Below are 24,339 nucleotides of genomic sequence, written 5' to 3' on the forward strand. Positions count from 1 at the left end.
AACCACATGATCATCGCAATAGATGTTCATTTGTTTTTTTCATGATAAAAACACTCAACAAACCAGGAAACAAAGGGAGCTTCTTCAACCTGCTCAAGGGCATTTATGAAAAACCCACAGCTAACACCATACTTAATGGTGCTAAGGAACTGGGAAGTCATGGTAACTCTTAAGTCATGCTTTCCTCTTAAGATCAGAGACAAAAAACAAGGATGTACTCTTGCCACTTCCATTTAACACTGTGCTGTAGGTTCTAGTCCGGGTAGTTAGCAAGCAAAAGAAATAAAAGGCATCCAGGTTGGAGAGGAAGATGTTGGAGAAAAACAAAAGAAAAAGAAAGCTAAAGCTAATAAATGAGTGTGTTTGCCAAGGCAGGTGAGGACTGTGGGGGATACAGAAAGTTCAGGGATTTGATTTCTGATTGGCTTCCACTCCCAGTGAACAAGGTGAGAATCTGATCAAGAGGAACTGCTTTGAGTTTAAATAAGCTTTCATGGACAATGGGAAAGAGCTGTCTAAAAGTCACAACCATGTTACAAATAAGAGAGCAGGCACTCTAGGCTAGGTGAGAAAGAAGTAAAGACAAAAGGGCTGCTAACAAAGTCAAAATGTAGGAGAGTTCACCGAACACCTATAAAGGAAATAGGGGAAAACAGAGCTACAGGACAGAAGGCTATGTCTGGAATCCACAATACTAGGATTTAAGAAACCAGAAGGCAAGGTCCTGGGTGTGACAACTGATGAGTTAACAAGAATTTAATAGAGGTTGGGTGTTAAATAGGTTAAATACTTAACCTACTGCTAAGTAGACTAAAATTGTATTGACTAGAAACAGAAGGTAAACAATTACATAAGTAAAGCAATACCAAATATAATCATTCCTCACAGCAATGACCATTTCTCATACAACTAAAATGCTGAAACAAACTTTTCTAGGCCTCACAGATGCCCCATGGTCTTTTTAGACTTCAAGACACCCCAGCTCTACTTCAATAGCTTATCAGTCCCATGACCCTCTGAAACATAGATAATAGAACAGAACATACCGATTTCTTTTCCAGCACCACTGAACTGAATAAAGATCTGAGAAACAGCATTAGAAACAAGATTGAGAAAAACCTTTTATTTTGGAGTCTATAATCTACAATCTATTAATACACTTGCTATTAGTAATTAAAGAATATTTGAAAAACACTTTAAGTCCATCTTTTAGGTTTCCTCCAAAACACCATTTACTGATATTAAAAGGGTTATAATACATCACCACCATCTCTATTAAGCATACACTAGTTTGTAAGAAAAAACACACAGGATAGGTAAACACTGTGCTCACCTCTTCCCATAAACATTTCAAAATTACAGCTAAATTACAGAACATCATTGACAACTGCCTGAAGTTTAGCTGAAGAGAAGTCCTATAACTAGGGATATACATAAAAAGCCATGCGGAGACTGGTAGAAGGGGCAGAGATGTGAAATGGGCTGGTCCCACACCCACATGTGGCAGATAAAAATTGGAAGGGACATCTCAGAGATCCCCCTAGGAGCGAGTAGTAGTCCCAGACCAGGTTTCCAGTGCCAGGAAGAGAAATCCCCGTTAACTTCTGGTTGTGAAAATTGGTGGAGCTTATGGCTGAGTGAAATGGAGGGCTGCTGGAGTCTCAGGTGTTCCTCTCAAAGGGACCATGCATGGAATTACCCATTCGCTTTGAGTTCCACACTGGAGCAACAGCTCGAAGGCACCAGGGACATACAGTGAGGAACTGAATAGTCTGGCTTTGGGGCGAGAGCTGGAGGACAGCTTTCTCCCAGACAGAAATGTTGGCAGAAGCCACTGTCCCTTTGCTGAGCTTTCTCCTGTGGACAAAGGCTGGTGCCACATTGAGGTTTCCATCAACCTGGCTAACACTGGTCATAGGGCCCTGGTGATTCCTGAGCTTGTCCCACCCACCCTGTGGGCCCACTCAAGCTGCTTCCGGTGGCTTTTCCATACAAATGGCGTATCTTGGCTCATGCAGCAGACTTTCCAAAAATCTCTCAAGGGTTCCTGAACCACAAACAAGCAGCATCTGGCCTCAGTGTGCCCTGTACCTCTTGCTAAGCAGCCCCAAGCCCAGCGCTACTGGCAGCCAAACTTGGTTCACAGGTTAGCCTCTCCCAGGTACCTCCAAACCCAGGACAAGTGGCAACCATCTGAAGATCACTTTGTAGCTCCTACCAGGTGGCCCCAGGCAGGGAACAGGCAGCAGCTGACCTTGGCCTGCACCTCCCAAAAGGCCCCAGAACTAACACACCTGGTGGCCATCTTCTGACCAAACAGAGCACCCTACCTAACAACCTCCACAAATGACACAGCCAAAGGGCAGACTCAACAGACACTAAAGCCCCACTAAAGCAAATTCTGCTATGTGGTGTCAGTCCCCGGACAATAGCTCCTCCACTGTAGTCACCGTCAGTCCTTATAACCATTCAGCCTGAGGGTCAACACTCCAAATAGCAATCAAGGCTCAACTACAAGAGGAGGGCACACATAATCCACACAAGGGACACACCTGGACACCTGGCTCAGGTGATCAGAGAGACTGCACTACTGGGCTCCCGGAACACCTATTACACAAAGCGTCTCTACCAAGACCAGGAGACGTAACAGCTCTAATACACAGAAACAAATAGGGAGGCACCTAAAATGGAGAGACAAAGAAACATGCCTCAAATGAAAGAACAGGACTAAGAACTAAATGAAAAAGAACTAAATGAAATGGAGGCATGCAATTGACCTGATACAGAGTTCAAAACAACGGTTAAAAGGATTATAAGGATGCTCAAGAAACTTAGTGACAACTTCAATGGCATAAAAAAGAACATAGAAACCATAAAAAAGAACCAGTCAGAATTGAAGAATGCAATAACTGAAATGAAGAGTACATTACTGGGAATAAACAGTGAAGCAGAGTATCAAATCAGTGATTCAGCAGATTAAGGTAGCAGAAAACACCCAATCAGAACAGCTAAAAGAAAAAAGGATAACTTAAGGGACATCAAGTGTACCAACACTTGCATTAAAAGATACCAGGAGGAGAAGAGACAGAGTAAAGGAACTGAAAACCTATCTGTTGTAATAATGACAGAAAACTTCCCTAACCTGGTGAAGGAAATAGACACACAAGCCTGGGAAGCCAGAGACTTCCAAATAAGATGAATCCAAAGAGGCCCACACCCAGACACATCATAATTAAAATGCCAAAGGTTAAAGACAAAGAGAGAATCTTGAAACCAGCAAGAGAAAAGCAATTAGTTACCTACAAGGGAGCTCCCATAAGACTGTTGGCTGATTTCTCAACAGAAACTTTGCAGGCCAGAAGGGAATGGCATGAAATACTCAAAGTGATAAAAAATAAAGACCTACAACCAAGATTACTCTATCCAGCAAAGTTATTATTTGGTATTGAAGATCAGATAAAGAGCTTTCCAGACAGGAAAAACTTAAAGGAGTTCATCACCACGAAACCAGTATTACGAGAAATGTTAAAGGGACTTTTTCAAGGAGAAGAAAAAGAAAAGATAAAATAATATGAATAATAGCCCCGGTTGGTTTTGCACAGTAGTTAGAGCATCAGTCCTCGGACTGAAGGGTCTTGGGTTTAATTCTCAGTCAAGGGCACACATCTGGGTTGCAGGTTTTGATCCCTGGCCTAGGCGGGGTGTGTGTGGTAGGCACCGATTGATGTATCTCTCTCACATTGATGTTTCTCTCCCCCTCCCTTCCACTCTCTCTAAAAACCAATGGAAAAAATATCCTCAGGTGAGGGTTAAAAAAATATATATATATGAATAATAAAATGGCAATAACTACATATCATCAACATTATTTTAAATACAGATGGAGTAAGTGCTCCAATCAAAAGATATAGGGAGGAAGAAGGGATAATAAAATAAGACTCTTACATATGCTGTCTACAAGAGATTTACTTCAGATCGAAACACACACAAAGACTGAAAGTAAAGGGATGGAAAAAGATATTTCATGAAAATGGGGGGGGGGGGGGGAAGCTGGGGTAGTGATACTTATACCAGACAAGATAGACTTTAAAACAAGAGACAAAGGAGACTCCAGCAATTCCACTTCTGGGTATTTATCCAAAGAAACCCAAACCACTAAACTGAAAACATGTACACATCCATGTTTACTGCAGCAGCTAAGACATGGAAACAACCTAAGTGTCCATCAATAGATGAATGATAAAGAAGTGGTGAATATATACAACAGAATATAACTCAGCCATAAAAAAGAATGAAATCTTGCCATCTGCAACAACATGGATGAACCCAGATAGAGGGTATTGTGCTGAATGAAATAAGTCACACAGAGAAAGACAAATGTTGCATCATTTCGCTTATATGTAGAATCTAAAAAACCAAAATAAACAAATAAACAAAATAAAAACAAACTCATAGATACAGAGAAAATTTGACGGTTGCCAGATGGGAAGTGGGGATAGGAGGAATGAGTGATAAAGGGGAAAGGATTAAGTAGTACATATTGGTAGTTACAAAATAATCATGGGCATATAAAGTACAGCATAGTGGGGGGAAAAAATCTACCTTGGTGGGAGAAAATTTATGATATCCTAAGAGTTCTAAAAACTATTTATAAAGCTGATCTAAACATTTAATAAGCTTTCACTAATTATTTTAACAAATGTTTATTTTATATCTTAACTATCAGGCACTATTCTAAAATAGGATACAGTGGTGAAAAATTAAAGTCTTATTCTCAGACAGCCTACATTTTCGTAGAAGGAGATAGATAATAAATATATAAACAAACTTTAAAAGTACAGATATATAACTCAGATAGTCCTAAGGCTGTGGCAATGGGATAGAGTATTTGGAACATAATGCTGCTGCTTCTCTTGCTCAAGTGCCCTGAATTGATACTACCATGCGGCAATTTACACCTATGCAGACTACCAAATTATTACTAAGGTTTTAGTCCAGGCCATAAGTAAGGTCCAGCAAAAACAAACTTAAAAAGTAAAAAAGTGATGACAGTATTCTATCATGTGTTTTTCACATGTTGCTTAGTAACCCTACTCATGAATCGTTTTTAGCTTCTTGTAATTCATGATATAGCTAGCATTCTTTACAATTTCTATTTATAAAAGACCACATGACAGCACCATATATCACATTTATGCTTGTGAAAGTGTCCATACTTAAACTGCTATACTTCTGTGATCCTGAATTACTTCATACCCTGTTAAAAAATTTCATTTTTTTCTACTGCTAGACTTAGGCCATTTTATTGTTGTATCTACTAAAACCAAACATGAAAGGCAAATTTATATACAAAAAGGTTTTGATCTTGATGTACACTTGTAAGCAAACAAGCTCCATGCTTGCTGTATTTGTTTTCTGCTAAAATTATGAGTTAATCTTGTCATCCAAAGATAGACCCCAAGATCTATATCACCCACTCACTGAAATTTTTTTGGCCAGCACCATGAATGAAGAAATCTGAAGAAATCTTTAAAGTTCAACCCACATCAATCTCTCTTTCTGCACTATAACAGAGTTTTTAGGCAGGAAGGGAAGGAGAAAAATTAAGAGTTATCAGCATGAATGCCAGTTAAACAGATCAAAAGCAAGCTATAATTCTTTAGCTCAAACACCTCCCTGGAATTCTCCATAAGGCTTCAGAAGGCTCCAAACTCAAATTTAAGAAACATTAATCAATTTTATAACCTTATTTCTTAAGAAGTTCACAGTTCAGGACGAAAACCAAGGTCCCATGTAGTGACATGATGTACTGTCATTTCTTCAATTAACCTACTCAAGTTCTACTGAAATACTGCATGCCACTGAAAAAGAGTCATTTTAAACTGCCTTTCTTGAAAAATAAGAATATTATAAAAAAAGATCTTAAGCCTTTTCTAACTACTCCCTACCTTTTCCAATGACTCTTGAAAAATTAGCCTTGATCACTACTTTAATCAATTCAATACTCACATCTTGATTATATTCCAAGAAGACATGAAAATTTAAATCTTTTCTCAAAATAGGATGTGCTGCCACACGACACAGGAATACTTCATGCATTGCAACAGTCTTCTTGAATATTGCCAAATATTCACTAGAAACAATACACAAAATTAAAGGTAAAACACTGCATCATTTAGAAAATCATCTGCAATAATATTTTCAGCAAATACTCTTGAATTATTCTAAATACAACATTAGAAATATAATCCAGGTAAACAAAGGTTTTAGTTGAACGGTTAATAAAATATGTAAAACCCAGCTCTGAAAAGGCTTCATGCTAGTTAATAGTATTTATTATAGTTAAACGTTAATATTTTTGGTTTTATGAACCTTTCTTCCTATGCAAGTTGATTTTAAAGGTAACTATGGGGGTGTTTGTTTTCAGCCTCAGAGAAAGTATACTACAAATTATTGGATACAATCTTCATGATTCAATTTCTAGATAATTACTACTTTTAACACCTTCATATTAAAAAATATCAAAACCAAACCTAAGTAAGCATATTTTCAACATTAATAAATATTTTCTTCTAATGACTCAGAAACACAAGAAAGAAATACCACGGAGAGACTAATTTTTGCCATTACATCAAAGAACTGTGTTTAAATATTTTAATATCGTGAATCACAGCGATAATACAGTAATACATGTCAGTTTGGAAAAAAAAACAAAAAACACTCAAGGAAAAGGCCCAATATTCTTTCTTCAACTACGTGCAAGGAGGATAAGTTTTACATACCAGCAAACCAGCAGGACCAATGTTGGGAGAAGTTTGATCTCTGTGAGAGTAGTCATTCAGTGAAGACAAAAAAGAAGGATGCAGAGGATGGAGGTAGCAGTAGAATAAACCCAAGGTTCTCTGTTATCCAACCCCTAACCAGACCACAAAAGAATCATGATCAGGGCCACTGGAAAACCACAGATTCTTCAATATTAATGTGCTCTGCTAATTTCCAGTTTTCAGTCTTATAAACTATAGAAGTATGTATCTGCTATCAGACTACTGCTTGCACCCAGCACTAACAGAATTCTTAAAATATCTGTCACCTTACACTTTGACAAAGAAGACCTACTTTGCTAATTTATCTTGTCAAGAAAGTTTAGCATTCTGAAGAGGAGTCTAGCAGTAGTGTGAATATATGCTTATAACTGAAACTAAATGGAAGAGGAAAAAGGAAAAGCACGAAGGGGAGAAATGACCAGAAAAAGAATGATGAGGGGGATGACAATGCAAGGAGAATTATTTCCTTGTAAAACTCTCAAAATACAGAAAAACAATATACAGCAAATCCAAAATTACTTTAAATGTTTAATAAAAGGGGAAAATATTTTGTATTTTCAACAAATACCCTAAAAATGAACTAGAAATATCTCAATTTTTCAAAGATTTAATACATTTCTAGTATATATGGAACTAATTATCATATAATGAAAAACATGTTAAAACTATTCTTGTTTCTTTGCTCTTTTTCTCTTCCCTTCAGCCAAAAGCTACAGGCAGAGAAAAGAGGGGGAAAACCTACCTCTTTTTCTAAATCTCTCTCTCACACATACACTTAAAAAAAAGAAAACAGGATATGTGCAGAACTGCTCAGTGCATACTTCTATGAGAAATAGAAATTTTGGTAGTATGCACAGGTCGAAAAAAGATCACCAGATTGCTAATGACTAAGATCTTATAAATAAAAAACAAAATAATTTATTCTGCTTTAAAAAGTCATTATTTTTCTTTCTATTATTTTAAATAAACTTTTGAATCCTCCATTACTAATTTTCAGAGTCTGTTTAAAACATTAATTTAAATAATTTTACAATGTGGATAATTATTCTATAATTTTCCTGTAGCTCTGATCATGATCGTTAACACTGGTTGTGTGACTTAAACTTGCATCTTCCAGAAAGGGTCACTGTGGTGAAATGATTAAAAGGATGGGATATTGGAGAGCACAAAAAAAGGGATGGGCATTAAAACAAGCACAGTTAACAAAAGCAACAACAAAAATCACATACGCTTCCAGTTCCTGTTTCATCTTTGTGAATTCCTCCTTTGTCATAGACCCTTCTCCTTCTCCAAGCTTCTGTAGTTTTTCCCTTGAAGCATCAAAATCAGGTCTTGGTGGTGCTGGTGGGATCTATAATATAACCAAATCACTAATTTACAAAAAATTAAATTAAAAAACAATGTATGTTTTTACTGATTTTAGAGAGGAAGGAAAAGGGAGACAGATAGAAACATCAATGATGAGAGTCACTGATTGGCTGCCTCCTGCACACCCCACTCTGGGCATTGAGCCTGAAAACCGGGAATCGATCCATGACTTCCTGGTTCACAGGTTGACGCTCAACCACTGAGCCAAGCCGGTTGGGCTAAAGACTATTTTATTTCTTGCAGCAGATGTACACAGCCACCATAAAAGACTTTGTGAGTGAGAAGTGGGTACCAGTAATATCCCAAGTCAGGTTAGAGAATTTTACTAGGTATAGAAATTAAAATCCTTGAAATAAAATCCTTGAGATCATTTATCCCAAGGAAGAAGACTAGCAGAGCATTATTTTCTAGTATTAGAACAATAGTTCCTAAACTTTATTCTGCAGATTCCTATGTAGCAACCTATAGTCCTCAAACATATATGCACATTAAGCTCTGACTATACACTAAATATGTGTAGCAAATATACATACCATTTTCAAAAGTACGTAAATGGTATTAATTAAAATTGAATGCATTTTTTAAATTAATGAATTCCTGCTATTCTGTGTTTTTAAAAATTAATGAATGCTAACAGTAAGATCAAGCAAGGGATGTTAAAGAGGGTTCCTGGTTTGGAGGAGTGTACCAGAAGCAGAAAGCACTGGCTCAAAAACAGGAAGAGAACAAGACACACTAATCTCATTCTATTCACCCACAGTAATGGGGTAAATAAGCATTATTTAAAAAAAAAAAATCTAGGAGAAATATCATTCAAGGAAGGATATAAGAAAAAAAATTATCTTAGGAGAAAGGGTCTACAAGTAAGAACTGTTAAGGGGAAATGATGGAAATTAAAGAAAGCAGGTAAGGTAAGAGGAAGAAAAGTAAGGGACAAGTTAAATAAAAATGACTTCAAGAAAAGGATTATACAAAGGAAAAGAATAGGGAAAGAAGCATCAAGTATAGTCTGGCACACATCTGTTGATGCCTGCACATGGTATCTACTATGTGCCAGGCAAGATGCTGAGCAACGGGCATATAAAAATAAATAAGACAGGGTCTTGATCTTTGAGGAGTGTTTAGTCTGTGGAAGGAGAAAATAGTAAGAAAATACCATCAGACAAGGTGATGAGGGAAAAACAAGGTGGAAACAGGACAGAAAGAGAACAGGGAGCTTCCAGGTTGGTGAACATAATTGACATGCTGGGAAGGGGAAAGGAGGGGCACCTGGAAAGAGCCGGAAAGCTCTGTGCCCACTCCCCTCCCCATACCTTGTCCTATGCATCTCTTCCATTTGGTTGTTACTGAGTTGTATCCTTTATATAAACTGGTAATTGGGAAAAAAAAAAAAAAAAAAAAGAATGCACTGCCTATTGTAGAAAGAGAAGCAAATGACTGAGGAGTGGCCACAAGGATGGAGATGGAATCAGGTCAGGATGATTTCAATGAAATTTGAGTGTGGTCAACAGCTGAGGCACAACATCTGGTACATATTTAGATTAGATAACCTCTTGAATAGCCCTCCAACTCTAAGTTTAATCTACCTACCTAAGGGTTCAAAACTAGTATGGTTTGTAACACCCCCTTAATTAATTCCTAGGACAATCCTATTACAATTCTAACATATAGTAAGAATTTAATTTATGTTTAAATGAGGGAGCATAACATATCCACACTCACACATTTCCAAACAAGACAATTCAGGATTAAAGGCGGTAACCAATGATGTTTTGTAACTGGAAATTTTTGAGAATTACATTAGTTCATTAAAAATGCTAAACAAGATTTCAACACAAAGTATCTAAAACGCTCCTATAAAAATCGGATTAAAATGGAACCTCAACACTTACAATGTAACCTGCATAGTCTTCATTTTCAACAAAGGAATCATGAAGCCAGATAAATTCCTCATGTTGTCGAACAACGGAAAATTCATTTTGTTTAAAATTTGGCAATGAACTCTGCAAAGACAGAAATTCTCTTGTATAAAAATTAAAATTACACTAAAAATGCTTTTAATAAATATTTCACCATTACTTAAAAGTTATTCTATTAATATATATCAAACTCAACTATTCAAAGGAAAATAGATCTACAATTTGAAAATGTGGGTAAAAGCTGAAATCTAAAATGAAAATAATTTGTGAGAGCAATTTGATTAACTGAAGAAACACAACAAAACTGAAAATGACGATGATAAAATATATCAATAAAAGTCTAGAGAAAATTAAATTTGCATTATGTCTAGGATCTATGATTCATTCTTTTTGAGTGTGTATGTGTTTCAATAAAACTTTACTTACAAAAACAAGAGGAAAGCTAGATTTGGCTTGGGGACGCTAATTTGATAACTCACCATCCATAATAATATCTTTACAGATTTTCTCTCTCTTCACAATAGGTTGCCAAGACAAGGGAAGTAGTGAATAAGCCACATTCAGAAGAACATCTGCCCCAGCTGGTTTGGCTCAGTGGTTAGAGCATCAGCCTGTGGACTGAAGGGTCCCGGGCTCGACTATGGCCAAGGGCACATACCTCGCTCGGTTGCAGGTTGGATCCCTGGCCCCGGTCGGGGTGCATGTGGGAAACAACCAATTGATGTTTCTCTCTGTTTCTCTCTCTCCCCTCCCACCCCCCCTAAAGCAATGGAATAAATATCTTCGGATGAGGATTAAAAAAAAAAAAAAAAAAAAAAAAGAATAAACCTTTTCATAGGAAGTACAGACTAAGGCTGGAAACATATGGATCCTTTAATCATCACAGACTCTACTACACGTCAGTGAGAATTGAGAGGTGTCTGCTTATGGCAGAAAGTTCTTCTCTATCAGCATAATATGTGCTGTGTCTACATATTCAAACACTTAGAATTTTACTCCAAGCTCCATCTCTATGCAAATGCCATTTTTCTGTTTATTTCAACTACTCATGTTGTAAATCACTTTTAATCCTCACCTGAGGATATATTTTTATTGATTTTTTTTTTTACGGAGAGAGGGAAAAAGAGGTAGGAGGAGGGAGGGAAGGAGAGAGAAAGAAAGAGAGGTAAGAGAGAAGCATTGATTGGTTGCCTCCCATATGCACCCTGATTAGGGATCAAACCTGCAACCTAGGTAGTGCCTTGACCGGAAACTGAACCCGCAACATTTTGGTGTATGGGATGACACTCCAACCATTAAGCAACCCAGCCAAAGTATAAGTCATTTTTAATAGTCTGTATAAAACTAAAAGAATTCTAATTAGATGTAGGATTCTTGGTTTAGTACCTTCCACAAACATGATTTGTATACATAATGTTGAGAAAGAGGGAAAGTGTTTAAAATCCTAAGAAGGAAACTTGTCAGCAAATTCTTAGGTGTATCAAATACATGCAAGATTGCAACCCAGTTAAAATCTTAGAAATGCTGTATTCCCTTTAGGGAGAAAAAAGTCAGTATTTTGTGTGTGTCGGCCTTATTACTGTGAGTCGCTTGGTTTTGATTACTCATACAGTGGATTTTGTTAGTGCTGTGCACTCAATATTCCTAGCATACAATAGAATTGCACTTAGTGCCTTTTCCTTTTTTTTAAAAAAAGAATGTCAAATTTCATCTTTCAATTACTGTTTACATTCAATATTATTCTGTATTAGTTTCAGGTATACAGCATAATGGTTAGACAATCATATATATTTTACATAGTGTTAACTCTGATATTTCTAGTGCCCATCTGGAACCATAGATATTTATTACAATATTATTGACTATATTCTCTGTGCCGTACTCTACATCCCTATGACTATTTTGTAACTACCAATTTGTACTTCTTAATCCCTTCACCTTTTCACAAAGTGTCTCAACCCCCCTCCCCTCTTGCAACCATCAGTCTGTTCTCTGTGTCTATGAGTCTCTGAATTCTGTTGGTTCGTTTATTTTGCTCCTTAGGTTCCACATATAAGTGAAATCATATGGTATTTGTCTTTCTCTCACTGACTTATTTCACTTAGCATAATACCCTCTAGGTCCATCCATACTATGGCAAATCATAAGATTTCATTCTTTTTAAAAGATACAAAAATACATTTCTTTAAAAAATACATTTAAAAAATACATTTCCCTAAAACTTTTTTGTTAAAATAGCAGCAGTGAATTATAAACTAAAAAAACACACAGAACAGTTTTGTTCTAATTATGTTCAAAACCAAAGTTCCAGTTAATATATTATTACATATGTAACAATAGCACAATAAATAGCTGAAATAATATAAATACAAAATCACATTTACCTTTGTGTGAACAGTGAATTTTACTTTATCTCTCTCACTAAGAGCATCAGAAATGTCCACCTGCAGAGCAGCATCACTTTGAAGATCTACATTTATTGCTTTAAGCTAGAAAAAGAAAACAATACCTTAATAAAAATTCTGTGGGCTTTTATATTATTTCATTCTTCTCCTAGATAATAAGATAATGCAAAAAAAACCCTAAAGTAACAGAAGACCCTTAAATCTAAAAAACACTCAAGTTCATTTGAACTATATACATATTTTGGGGCAGGTACTTTGGGTATGTTATTATCTTAACTAATTTTCATTCTGTACCATTGAACTATGTTTTGTATAAATCAATGTATTAACTATAATTGATTCTTTAGTTTCACCCCAAAAGTAAACTGTCTTCCAAGAAAGGGGTTCATTAAAGTTCAAATGCTCTAAAATTAAGGAAGGTACCTACCTTTAAAAAAAAGAAAATAAAAAGAATTGGCCAATAATTTTAACTCTATTACTTATTTTAATTCAGGGATATACAATAAAACTATTAAGTATAGTTAAGTATATTACATATATGTAAAGTACTAAAAAATGCTAACACACAGAGCTCAATAACTCCTGTGATATGAATGAAATTTCACATCTTACTCTGTAAGCTTTTATACATTAGAAGAACTGGATATATTCTCTCTTTAGTGCTTACATTTACTTGTCCATGAGAGGACTTTTCCACTTACAATTCTTTTTTCCCCCCCTCACCTGAGGATATGTTGTTTTTTTAAATTGACATTGAAAGAGAGGAAGGGAGAGAAACATCAATTGGCTGCCTCTTGCAAGCATCCCGACCCAGGATGGAATCTAAAACCTAGGTAATGTGCCTTGACTGGGAATCAAACCTGCAACCTTTTTTTGGTGTATGGGACGACACTCAAACTGACTTAGCCATCTGGCAAAGGCTCCACTAACAATTCTTAAATTTCATTAATTTTTCTTCCCCTTTAAACAAATAAACATTTTAACATGGTTGGGAAATTTGGAGACATATAAAAGAATCACATACACTAAAAGAGAAAATAAGTCTCAGCCAGATGCAAAGATATGAAATATTTAAAGTTTAATAACTAGCCTGCTTCAAAAATTCTAGTTGTAAAACCCAGAAGTTACTTTGCAAATTTCACCTAGTCATTAGCATTTCGAATTTCATTTACAATGTAAATGGAAAAAATGCTGGAAACAAAATTGTTTATACTGTATGACCACAATTACGTTTTTAAAAATGTATACATAAATGGCTTATTGGAAATACAAAATATGAATAGCAGTGGATTTTCTTCTTTATATATTCCTTTACTCTCCCAATTTTCCAAAATATGCATGTATTGCTGTTATAAATAGGCAAAAAGCGTTCTTTAAACAGAAATCCTATTAAAAGATTAATTTTGCGAAGTTTTTCATTAAATAGAGTTGTTTAACTTCATTAGTAATGAAAAAAACATTACTATTTCATTTTTGCACTATTGGTTCTAGACTGAGTAGACATATTTTAAAAAATAAATCCCATTACATAAAATCAAAGATTCATAGAAGAAATTAATCACTATTTAAATTGCAAGATACTATCTATGGTGGCAGTTAATAAAAACTTTACTAATAACTTTAATAAGTTTACATTAAGTTAAATTTCAATCAGTATCATATTTTTAAAAGTTTATAATATAAACTTACATAAAACCATTTAATTATCTTTAAAAATTGTTATTGTACTCAGTTCTACTTGTAGCCCGTTGTCTGACAAAAGAAAAGAAATGAAAATTTGCCTTGATTTACTAAGAAGTTTTCTTTTTCATTTTCCAATTATCTCATTGCCTCTGCAATATTGGAAACATTAGAGAATACTTTGTTCTTTGGTATCCTTGCTTCTATTCAGTCTTTTTTAGGTCTTCATACTGCCCTTTCTATTTCTTTTCCAACTCCTTACCATAATTCTAGTTTAAGAAACCTGTTTCCTTTTTTCTATTTACTCACATACAGGCTACTTTTAAGATGCTTATTGTGGTAGGCTCAAGAATGGCTCTCCCCAAAATATCTACATACAAATCCCTGGAACCTGTGGATGTTACCTTATATGGTAAAGAAGGACTTTTTGCAGGTGAAATTAAATTAAGGATTCGAGGATGGGGAGATGATCATGGATTATAAAGCTAGCCAATATAATAAAATTACTGCCCCCAAATTACCCCCCCACATCACTACAAAAATATGACTGAAAGCTAATCTGCTATCATATTTCTTCAATTCTAGGTGCATATTTTCCACATTTTAACATATCTGAAATAGGAATGCCTTGCAACTGATGGCAAATTACAGTTTAACTGGCATTTTTTCCCCCTTAGTGGGGAAAGATATAAAAGAAAATATATCTTCCAATCAATTGCACCCTATGTTTTTTGTTGGTTTCAGAGAGAGGAATAGAGAGAGAGACAGAAACATCAATGATGAGAGTCACTGATCGGCTGCCACCTGCACACCTCCCCACTAGGGCTGGAGCCTGAAACCCGGACATGTGCCCTGACCAGGAATTGAACTGTGAACTCCTGGTTCATGGGTTGATGCTCAACCACTGACCCTGGCCAGCTGGGCAACTGCACCCTAGATCTGATAAAGTATCACATTGTAAGTTTAGTGTTAATTACATAAAATGTACAGATTTTCTTCCTTGTTTAAAGTCAGTAATTTTAGAGTGTGTTTATTAGGGTTAAGAATCAAAGCAAACAACTTGTGATTCATCAACAGTTTGTCTGAGGAAATTCTAATTAGATTACATTCACGGTTTAACCCTTATCTGGGTCAATAAACACTGTACTATCTTTTGCCAGAGACTGACTAGGTTAAACATTTTTGTCATGGTCAAGAGAAAGACTAGAAAACAGATTAAGCAACACAAATACAGCATCATATAGAAAAATAATTTAAAGACACTGCCCTGTTGATAGATTAATTCTCCACATATAATTATTTAGTAAAGAAGACATTCACTACTAGTTTACTACACTGACTCATTTACTATAAACTATCTACCTTAGAACCATTCCTAAAATATTAGTTGTTTATCTTTTGCCAGAAAAGCAAACGTATAGAGGTGGATGGAGGAGGAAATGAAGGAAAATAATTTTATTACAATAGCCTCCCAACCGGTCTCTTGCTTCTGCCCTTTTCCCTCTTCAATTTATTCCTTATAGAGCCACCAGAATGATCTCATTAAACTAGAAATCATTCTTCTGCTCAAAGCCTAAGAGGGTCCCACTTGGAGAAAAGCCAAAGTCCTAACAGTGGTTTACCAGGGCCTATATAATCTGCATCTGACATGGTCCCTGACTAACCTACTATTCCTCTGGCTTACTGCCGCCCTACCATATGGCCTTGTTGTTCCTTAAACAAAGACATGCTGCCACCTTAGGCGTCTTTGCACTTACTGTTCCCTCTACCTGGAACATTCTGCCCCCAGACATCTATCTGCATGGCTCACTCCCTCATTTCCTTCGTGTTTATGAAATGTCACTTCATGAAGGCCTTATCTGGCCACCCTATCTAAAACTGCAGCTCCTCCCACACTCCAACAATCCCTATCCCTCTCATTTTTTTTTCATAGCACTTGTTCATCATCTACTATATTTTATTGTTTTTTGATGGCCTTCCCTGACTAGAATGTCAGTTCTTTGAGGACAAAGATTTCTGTTTGTTTTGTTCACTGCTATACTCCCAGGGGTAGCTCTTAACAAATATTCGTTGAATGGAAAGAAAGAGTAGAAAGAAAGGTGGTAACCATAACAGGGCTAAGAAACTGTTTTCAGGCAATTATGGTATAATAAACAAAAAAAACCATGAGAGAGACAGAAGTAAATCCAATTAAGCTCACTAATTCAGGTCAAATTTTAAGTCTATTTAACTCCTAGCCCAGTTATGATTTTGGAAGTCCTGTAATACATCATTTTCATTATTACTCTATGCCCTGTATGCCCAGCATTTGCAATCAGATTTCCTCTTATGTACCATACCAGATACAATAAAACACTACTAGGGTCACATGATAGGTCATTCCAATGTCTTTCTTGCTGGTTTCATCAACACCCATTGTTCTGTTGCCATAGCTGACTTGCAAATTCCCACATACAGGATCAATTCAACCATCAACTTTCTTTGCTTTTACATTTTGAGATGCTGAAGGTGGCTAGAGAAAAGTCCCAACTGGCATTTGCAACCAGATTTCCTCTCATGGACCATATCAGAAACAATAAAACATTATTAGGGTAGTACTAATGGGGTCTAGCTATGTGTTCCCTCCAAGTCAAAGTTATATTACTGGTAGCACAAATATAACCCTTTACTCTTTAGACAATATACTAATATGCATTTATTAAATAAGCTTTTTTTAGCACTTACATGCAAACCACTGTCCTAGACCTTGTGGAGGATATAAGGTGAACAAAAAACCCTTGCCTTCAATCCCTCCAGTCCTGTGACCTTTCCATGTATTTCCAGTCTGTTAGCCCCCTTGCTGCTTCCCTCTTTTCCAATGCACTCCATATGTCCCTCAAATACCTTCCCAATACTTTTCTTTAAAAAACAAAACAAAAAACTTTATTGATTTCAGAGAGAGGAAGGGAGAGGGCAAGAGAGAGATAGAAACATCAATGATGAGAGAGTCGTCACTGATTGGCTGCCTGCACGCCCCGACAGGGTATTGAGCTTACAACCCAGGCAGTGCCTTGACCAGGAATCAATTGAAGGGCAATCTCCTGGATCCTAGGTCGATGCTCAACCACTGAGTCGCGTTCTGCTGGGCTCCAATACCTTTCTTATTGGTCTTGTCAACTTGCAATGCTCTCGTGCCATACCTGGCTTGCAAATTCCCACACTCAGGATCAGTCAACCATCAACTTTTTTTCTTTTCTTTCTTTTTTTTTCTTTTCTCTTTTCTTTTCTCCTTCCTTCCTCCCTTCCTCCCTCCCTCCCTTCCTTCCTTCCCTCCCTCCTTTCTCTCTTTCCTTCCTCTCTCTCTCTCTTTTTAGAAAGAGAGGGGGAGAGAGGAGAGAAACACTCATCAGTTGCCTCCCCAACCTACAGCACCCTGACCAGGGACCTAACCTGAAACCTGGGCATGTGCCCTGACCAGGAATAGAACCAGTAACCTTTCCGTGCACGGGACAACACTAAACCAACTGAGCCACCCTGGCCAGGGCAACTTTTCTTTCTGAGCTGCTAAGTGTGGCCAGACAAAAGTCATAAATTGTTTATAGTGATCCACTACAAATTAAGTCTCCAAATTGCATTAGGCTTTTCAAACAATTTGACAATCCCCCGCATCTGCTCAGCTCCCCTTCTGATTTCTTTTAGCAACCATTCCAAACTTCTACCACCTCAACCCCTTACTACATTTCTAATCCCACTCTCAACAAGTGCCCTTGCTTCCCACGTCCCAAAGAAATAAACACTAGCAGCTGTTTTTCCCTCACACGCATCAATAAACCTTTCTACAAATAAATCTAGCCTCACCATCTTCTCCACATCCTCAGACGTGGTGTCCTGTAGAAGGCTGAAATGTGTCTGAGCATTTAATCTTCCTGTCTGCTCCAGGACCTGCTCATACACTGCTCTTCTAGTCTAGGTAGCCTTGGTCTCACGAAACCTTCTTCACATACTGAGTACCTAATTTTCAAATCCAGTATTTTTCAGTCTTCTTGACCTCTCTGCAGTATTTTGCCTTGGTGATCATTCTGGCCAATTTTTTACAACTCTCAACTTCTGGGAGCTCCTCTCGTTCTGCTCCTACTCCCTTCAGCTCTGCAAATTAGTCCATTTCTTTCCCTTGGGACTTAAATGTTGGTTTCCCCTGGATGCTATTTGGCCTGACTATATTTTTTCAGAGAATGAGGGAGGGAGAGAGAGATGTGAGAGAGATCAATTGGGTGCCTTCTGCACACAACCTGACCAGGGCTGGGGATTGAGCCTACAACTGAGGTACACGCCCTTGGCTAGAATTGAACCTGAGACCCTTCAGTCTGCGGGCCGACACTCTAACACTGAGCAAAACTGGCTAGGGCAATCTCAGCCATTCTTGGCTAATAACTCCTAAATTTTTATTTTCAACTCAGACCTCTTATTCTAAATTCCCAATTATAATTTCAAGTTACCAACTAGACATATCCACCTGGATGTATTTACATATTAAACCAAATGTCTTCAATGTGCCAGCCACTGTCCTAGGTGCTAGGGATAGGGCAATGAAAAGACACAATCCTCACCCATACAGACCTGACATTCTAGTTTAGCAGGTGAGAGACTAGGTGCCTCATAGGCACTTGAAAGCAACATATCTGAAATCAAACTTATTTACCTTCTAACTCTGCTCTTCCATATTCTTCACTTTCTCCTTCTCTGCCCAGCCCACGTATTTATTTAGTCACGATGCCTTGTCAATTCTATCTCCTAAATATCTCTTTGCTATGTCCCCTCCATCCCCTCTTCCACTGCCTTAGTTCCAACGCATTTGGACTACTGCAATAATCTACTGACTAGTTGCTCTGCCTTCTGAAAGAATGAATCTGCCCTCCAACATCTGAGTAATTTACAATGCTAATGTCACCTGAGCATAGGTGTTTCCCAGGTTAAAATCCTTCAGGACTTCCCACTGCTGAAAGCCTTTATCATTATGCACTTTACACTCTATAGTATCCGTATCTACCCTGCTTCTGGTAAGAACAAGTGCTCCAGGTGGGATCAAATTATCTACATATGCTATCAAGCATTCCCACAAAATTCCTGATCAACATTAAGGATTAGCTCCTTTAGATGATGGCATAGTGATTAAGAACCCAGGACTGCATGAGTTTGAATCCAGTTCATACTGGCTATGTGACCTTTGGCAAGCTAATCTCTGTGAACCTCCGTTTTCCTTTCCAAAGTAGGAATAATAGTAGCAGCTACTTCACAGGCATGAGAATTGAGTCAATATATGGAGAGCCTTTGGCATGCAATCAGTGTTATATAGTGTGTAGTTATTAGGTCTTCACTATTCCCCCTCCAACAAAGTTAAGCACTCTCTTCTTTGCACTTTATCATAAGTCCCTCATTACACTGTGATGGTCTCAGGGCAAAAACTTTCTTTTTCCTCTGCCAACATTCATCTTCTTATCCTCTGCCAACATAATCTATGCCACATTTTTATCTAAAATAGCTATAAGTAACTGTGGAAATATGTTCAAGCTAAATGCTGTGCAGGTACCAAAAAAATGCGAACATCTGGGCCAAGTCTTGAAAGATAAGTCAAATTTCAAGTGAAAAAAAACCCCGCACACAACATTCGCCTCAAAAAAACAAGGGTATGGAAAAAATAAAGCACTCCACAACACTGAAATGCATGCATAAAGCAGGCATTAAAGTGTAGACAGCCCAGGCCCTGTAGCTTAGTTGGTTATAGTGTTGCTGATACACCGAGGTTGTGGGTTCAATCCCAGGTCAGGGCAAATACAAGAATCAACCAATGAATGCATAAATAAGTGGAACCACAAAAATCAATGTTTCTCTCTCTCTTCCTCTCTCTAAAACAAATAAAAAATTAAAATAAAATCAATAAATAAAAAACAAATTTAAAAATGTGTTGACAAAAATAAAAAATAAAGTCCCGATAGAGGTGCCTGGGCAGTGACAAGTAGATGAGAGTACACCCAAAGTGTGTCTGGGGAACATACTGAGAAATGAAGCCAGCCTGAGCGGGTTATGAATGGTGCTTAATGCTAGCCTAAGGAATTTAGACCTTGTTGCAAAAAGAACTGGGGCCCCGCCGGGCGTGGCTCAGCGGTTGAGCGTCGACCTGGGATCCAGGCGATCGGGGTTCGATTCCCGGTCAGGGCACATGCCCGGGTTGCGGGCTGCAGCGGATCAATGCCTCTCTCATCATTGACGTTTCTGTATCCCTCTCTCCCTCTCCTTTCCTCTCTCTGAAATCAATAAAGATATAAAAAAACAAAATAAATAAAAAGAACTGGGTACAAGTTAAGTCTTTTTGGCTAGTGGTGCTACATGATTTAATTATTTTAGTTAGGTAACTAGAAATAATGTGAAGGCTGGATTGTAAAGTAGTAAGACTGGAGACAGACCAATGACAGGGAGTGCTACAATCCAGGCAAGAAATAGCAGGGACCTTAACTGGGGCCATGCAAATAAAAGATAGGACACACAACACTTCCAAGGTGAAATTAACTTGCCTCAGTGACTGTTTTGATATGAGGATGGAGGATATGATTCAGAGGTTTCTTGCCTGCATGACTGGAAAATGATGACATTATGAAGATAAGGGACAAAGAGGGAGGAACAAGGCTAGTAGAGTCTTGGAGAGGTGTAGCTACTCCACCTGAAGTAATTTTGAAACAATAAACATATTATTTAAATTCAAATCAAATGCTAAGAGAACTGTCATCATGCTGGTATCCATTGCTCTTATTAAACAAGCACATCAGAGCAAATGTGTTCAGTTCAAAGGGCTCATTTGTTTACTAAATAATGTTACTGTTCATTTGTGGGGGGAAAATCCCCTATTATGTAGAGGTGTGGCTGAAGAGATTAAAGTGGCCAATAATTTTTAGTATTGTGTATTCTTCAAATCTGCTTTTTGAGTTTCTCACAAAACAATATTTTCTTAAGGCTGTAAGATATTCTTTTCTATCTCATATATCATGATGAAAATTTAAGGCTGCTCAGAAATATATTCAAACACTTTAATTTTGCTTACTGTATGAAATGCTTACACTATTTTTCAATCTATGATGTCCCCTCTGCAATTCCTATCAAATATGCACTTCGTGCTTTTTCTCTATCAAGACTCTTTATTAAAAGGCTGAACATGGTAGTCTAAACTATAAGTGCAATGTCTAAAAGTTCTGATTATGGCAATCTATTTCTATCAGAACAAGCACAATACAAGGAAATTTAAAAGGCCAGATAGTTCTATTCCTAAAATGAGGAAATAGCAGGATAACCTTGTGCAGCTACAACCAAACTTCAGTGCACAACAGAATCCTCTTGGGTTCTTGTTTAAAAAGCAGTTTTTTGTCCTCCCCACCTCAAGAGACTGATTTACTTATGAGGGCACAGACCCAGAAACTTGTTTTTCAAACACCCCAGGTGATTCTGATACAAATGTTTCAAGGCCACTTTGAGAAATACATGTACTGGCTCTGATGTCAGAAACGTGGGTTTGAAGTCCACCTCTCCAACTCCTACAGTGGCCATGTGACCTGAGACTACTTACTTTCTCTAAGGTTCAGATTTCTCATCTGTAAAAGGTGAATGCTAAAAGCTTCACCAGGATGATGAGACAATATAATGAAACAATGCTTAGACAGTATGCAGCTATAATTATTATGATTCATCCAGTTCCATGGGACAAAAGTAAGGAAAAACTGGACATGTATCTATATTCATCACGGCATTCTAAATTCTAATTCACGGTAATGTTTTCCCATTTTCATATTAAAATTTTCACCTACGAGATTCTATAAGAGCCTCCTGGTCAGGCATGCTCTTTGTCCTCCTGTCCCTTTAATTTTATAATACAAGAAAAAGTTTTGAACACATTACTTAAGTGGTTCCAGTTCCATACGCAAATCTTACCAAAGGCATAAAGTTAGGAACACAAATAGTCACTAGAAAATACTCTACATCAACATAAATATTAAAAAAATTAAAACTTGTACTGAACATTAGTCAGATTTTACAAGGAAGCAAATCCTGTTTGTTTTTCCCGGTAGACCACAAAAATAAGACAAAGTTGTTATCTAAATAAAGAAAAGGCCATGTGCTTTATATTTAGAAAACTCAGTTTGTGCTATAATAATTCATTTCACTGAACTCTGGTTTCAGTGAAATGAATTATTTAAAATCCAAAATATTGCTGCTCAATGGTTGAGCCTCCATCCATGCACCGAGACACTGGGGTTGATTTCCAGTCAGGGCACATGCTGGATCCTCAGCAGGGGGCGTGCAGGAGGCAGCTGATCAAGGCTGATGTTTCTTTTTCTCTCTACCTCTCCCTTCCTCTCTCTAAAATCAATAAAAGCATATTTTAAAAAATCCAAAATGTAATTTATAAGTGGTCATCTAACTTCCAGTCTTATCCCAGAAGATACATATACATATTTACACACACACATTTTAAAATTAATCAGAAACGACAATTTTTTGAAATAACTAGAAATACTGTATGATGTTTTTGGCACTAAAAGTTTTAAATGGCACTTTTGGCCTTAGCAGGTTTGGCTCAGTGGGTTAGAGTGGCAGACTGACAGACTGCAGTTGATTTCCAAAAAGCAAAGGAAAAAATATCCTAGGGTGAGGATTAAAATAAATAAATAAATAAAGCTTTTGTGTAAACTGAGTAATTTATTAATTCGTCATTTATCAAATAAAGCACGCAGCACCTCCTGCATCTGTCTTATTTAAAAGCTTTATAAAGGTCATCAGCGAATACTACGTATCATTAAAAAAATAATATCCTAAAAGACTATTTTACCGCCTGCCAAAAATCGACTAACATGTCTCTCACATTACCTAAGATGAGTAAAAGCAAAATGAAAAACTAAAGTGCAGGCTGTTAAATGTGAGTGAACCATGGAACCTTGCTGAGCAGCAATCATCATATATCAATATTTTTTAAGTGCTCACTCGTACAAGGCACTATAAAGATTACTGCCCTTCAGCCAAGGCAAATGGGGGGAGAGAGTGGGAGAAATCGGGGCCCTAAAAGGTCCTTTCTGAAGTGGAATGCAATTCTCTTCAAAACACCAAGGTAATGTATTCTTTTGGGCATTAAAGAAAAGTCAAGGTTCCGTGGGCACTTTGCAAAATCTGGTAGGACCCTGGAGACGAGTTAAGATTCGGTGACTGTAACATCCCTCGCAATGAATAATTTAGAACAAGCCTGTACTATTCTCTGTTTTAGAGAGAAAGAAGGGTGGGCGGGAGCGGGTTTGAGAGGTCCGCAAGGGAAAAGTGAGGGTTCCGCCAGGAAAGTCTGAGAACGGGTTTTCATAGCCCCCAAAGTGGCCAGGGGAGGTAGTCCGGCTCCGGCCTCCACACTCCGACCCGGGAGGGGAAGGAGGTCCGCCGCAGGGTCCGAGCCGGTGCGGGGAACAGGGAAGTGGCTGCGGGTCCCGGAGAAATCAGAACCGAGCGTCCCTGAGGGAGGGAGGGCTGCAGAAGGGCGGGGCGCGGGGCGGCCAGGAGATAGAAAGGAGGCCGGCGGGGAAGGGGTTCCGCGCGGCCAGGACCCTGACGCGCACCACACCCCAGGGCCAAGGCGGGGGAGGGAGGGTCCCGCGAGCGAGTAGGAGGCTGAACTTACACCGCGGTCCTCGTCTGAGAGGAAGTCGGGGCCGTCGTCCAGGCCTTCCTGCGAGGTCGGAGGGGCCGGCGCGCCGGGGGAGAGGACGGAGTGAGGGAGACACAAAGGGAAACATTAGTGCCAGGCTGGCGGGGCCCCCGCGGCCGCCCCGCGCCCACAGCCCCCACCGCGCGCCCGGGCTTCGGCGCCGACGGAGAACACCCACCATCATGGCTGCTCCGAGGCGAGGGCCGGCGCACGCGCGCACTGCACCGCGGGGCGAGAGGGAGCCCACGACAGCGGGCCGGGCGGGGCCTCGGAGTCGCCCCGCCCCGCCCCGCCCCACCCCAGCGCTCGGGGCCCGGGTCCGCGCGCCGGGAGGACCGCAGGCTGGGTTCTCTGCTCAAGGTCAAAGCGCCTAAATTAGAGGGCGGGTAGGCCCGGACCCACTTGACTGGGGACAGCGAGCGGCTGGCCGGCTC

The 24,339-nt window shown here is 38.4% G+C and overlaps 1 protein-coding gene across 2 annotated transcripts in view; it reads right to left on the minus strand.

Moving 5' to 3' along the window:
* SNX6 (sorting nexin 6) overlaps nt 1-24,112 on the minus strand; it is a 61,084-nt gene extending 36,972 nt beyond the window's left edge. Inside the window, exons 1-6 of one of the 2 annotated variants that reach the window (XM_087823427.1) lie at nt 24,084-24,112; nt 23,879-23,926; nt 12,496-12,600; nt 10,085-10,195; nt 8,054-8,175; nt 6,010-6,133 (exon numbers count right to left, since the gene is read on the minus strand). In XM_087823427.1, coding sequence (XP_087679553.1) covers nt 6,010-6,133; nt 8,054-8,175; nt 10,085-10,195; nt 12,496-12,600; nt 23,879-23,926; nt 24,084-24,089 — 516 coding nt within the window. In that variant the 5' untranslated portion in view covers nt 24,090-24,112. The remainder of the gene's footprint in view (nt 1-6,009; nt 6,134-8,053; nt 8,176-10,084; nt 10,196-12,495; nt 12,601-23,878; nt 23,927-24,083) is intronic. The other variant, XM_087823429.1, reaches the window with a different exon arrangement.
* Nucleotides 24,113-24,339: the final 227 nt, after the last annotated feature.

The sequence above is a fragment of the Miniopterus natalensis genome, chromosome 1 (genome assembly GCF_054644295.1).
Source record: "Miniopterus natalensis isolate mMinNat1 chromosome 1, mMinNat1.hap1, whole genome shotgun sequence".
NCBI lineage: Eukaryota > Metazoa > Chordata > Mammalia > Chiroptera > Miniopteridae > Miniopterus > Miniopterus natalensis.